We start from the raw sequence: 903 nt of genomic DNA, 5'->3' as shown, positions 1-903 counted from the left end.
ACGAAACCTGCTTGGCCTCCTCGTCAACCTCCGACATCTTCCGGCCGATGAACCGCTTCACCGAGAAGAAAGTATTCTCGGGATTCACCACGGCCTGCCGTTTGGCTATCTGCCCTACAAGCCGATCTCCGTTCTTGGTGTACGCGACCACAGAAGGCGTCGTCCTCTGCCCCTCTGCGTTGGTCACGATAGTTGGCTTGCCGCCCTCCATGGCCGCCACCGCCGAGTTCGTAGTCCCAAGATCTATCCCAACCACCTTCTCCGCCACTACACGCACAGGCCCAGCCCGACGAGTCTGCTGGAACTTTAACCGAGCAGCACCTAGCAGTTCCGCCTGCCTGCCGCCGAAGAAAACGGTCTTGAACGAGGGTGCCTTGGCGGCGGAGTAACGCTTGCAGGAGGAGGAGCCGAGGACGTAGGCGTGAGCTGAAGTGGAGGTCGATGCAGAGGCCATGGTTTTGGTGTAGGGGGGGACCTGAAAACCCTAATTTGAACAGCAAAGGTAGTGAGAGGGAGCTGGATGAAGGACGGGAGAGGGATAAGGTAAATGATTTGGGCGTGAATGATAAGAGGGAGCGTGAGTTTTTGAGAGAGCGTCCTGGAAGGTTCTCGAATAGTTGGGCAGTTAGAGGAGTGCTCCCGTACTCTCGGTAGCGGCGAGGGATGGGGCTACGTAAATTTGTTTGGTAAGTACCACTAAATCTATTAAATATCACAATTTTATATGCATAACTAACCTCTCAGCATTAATATTTATATGTATATTACTTATTTTTTTATAATTATATCAAAAAATATCATAATAATAATCTTTTAAAATTAAAATACATTTTTATGTATAAATTTATAGTACCAAAATCTTATAAATGCTTGTATCAAATTTTGATTGTTCGATACGTAAAC

The 903-nt window shown here is 47.7% G+C and overlaps 1 protein-coding gene across 1 annotated transcript; it reads right to left on the bottom strand.

Annotated features, from left to right (window-relative positions):
- On the bottom strand, positions 1-664 carry LOC110034716 (stromal 70 kDa heat shock-related protein, chloroplastic-like; the record flags this gene model as incomplete). Its single annotated transcript, XM_020738961.1, is given in 1 exon segment — positions 1-664. A coding segment is annotated over 1 exon segment (454 nt), but the record flags the coding sequence as incomplete, so codon positions are not given.
- Between the last annotated feature and the right edge of the window lie 239 nt (positions 665-903).

Source organism: Phalaenopsis equestris, unplaced genomic scaffold (genome assembly GCF_001263595.1).
Source record: "Phalaenopsis equestris unplaced genomic scaffold, ASM126359v1 Scaffold192615, whole genome shotgun sequence".
In the NCBI taxonomy this organism is placed as follows: Eukaryota; Viridiplantae; Streptophyta; class Magnoliopsida; order Asparagales; family Orchidaceae; genus Phalaenopsis; species Phalaenopsis equestris.
This window is presented reverse-complemented; position numbering and strand designations above follow the sequence as displayed.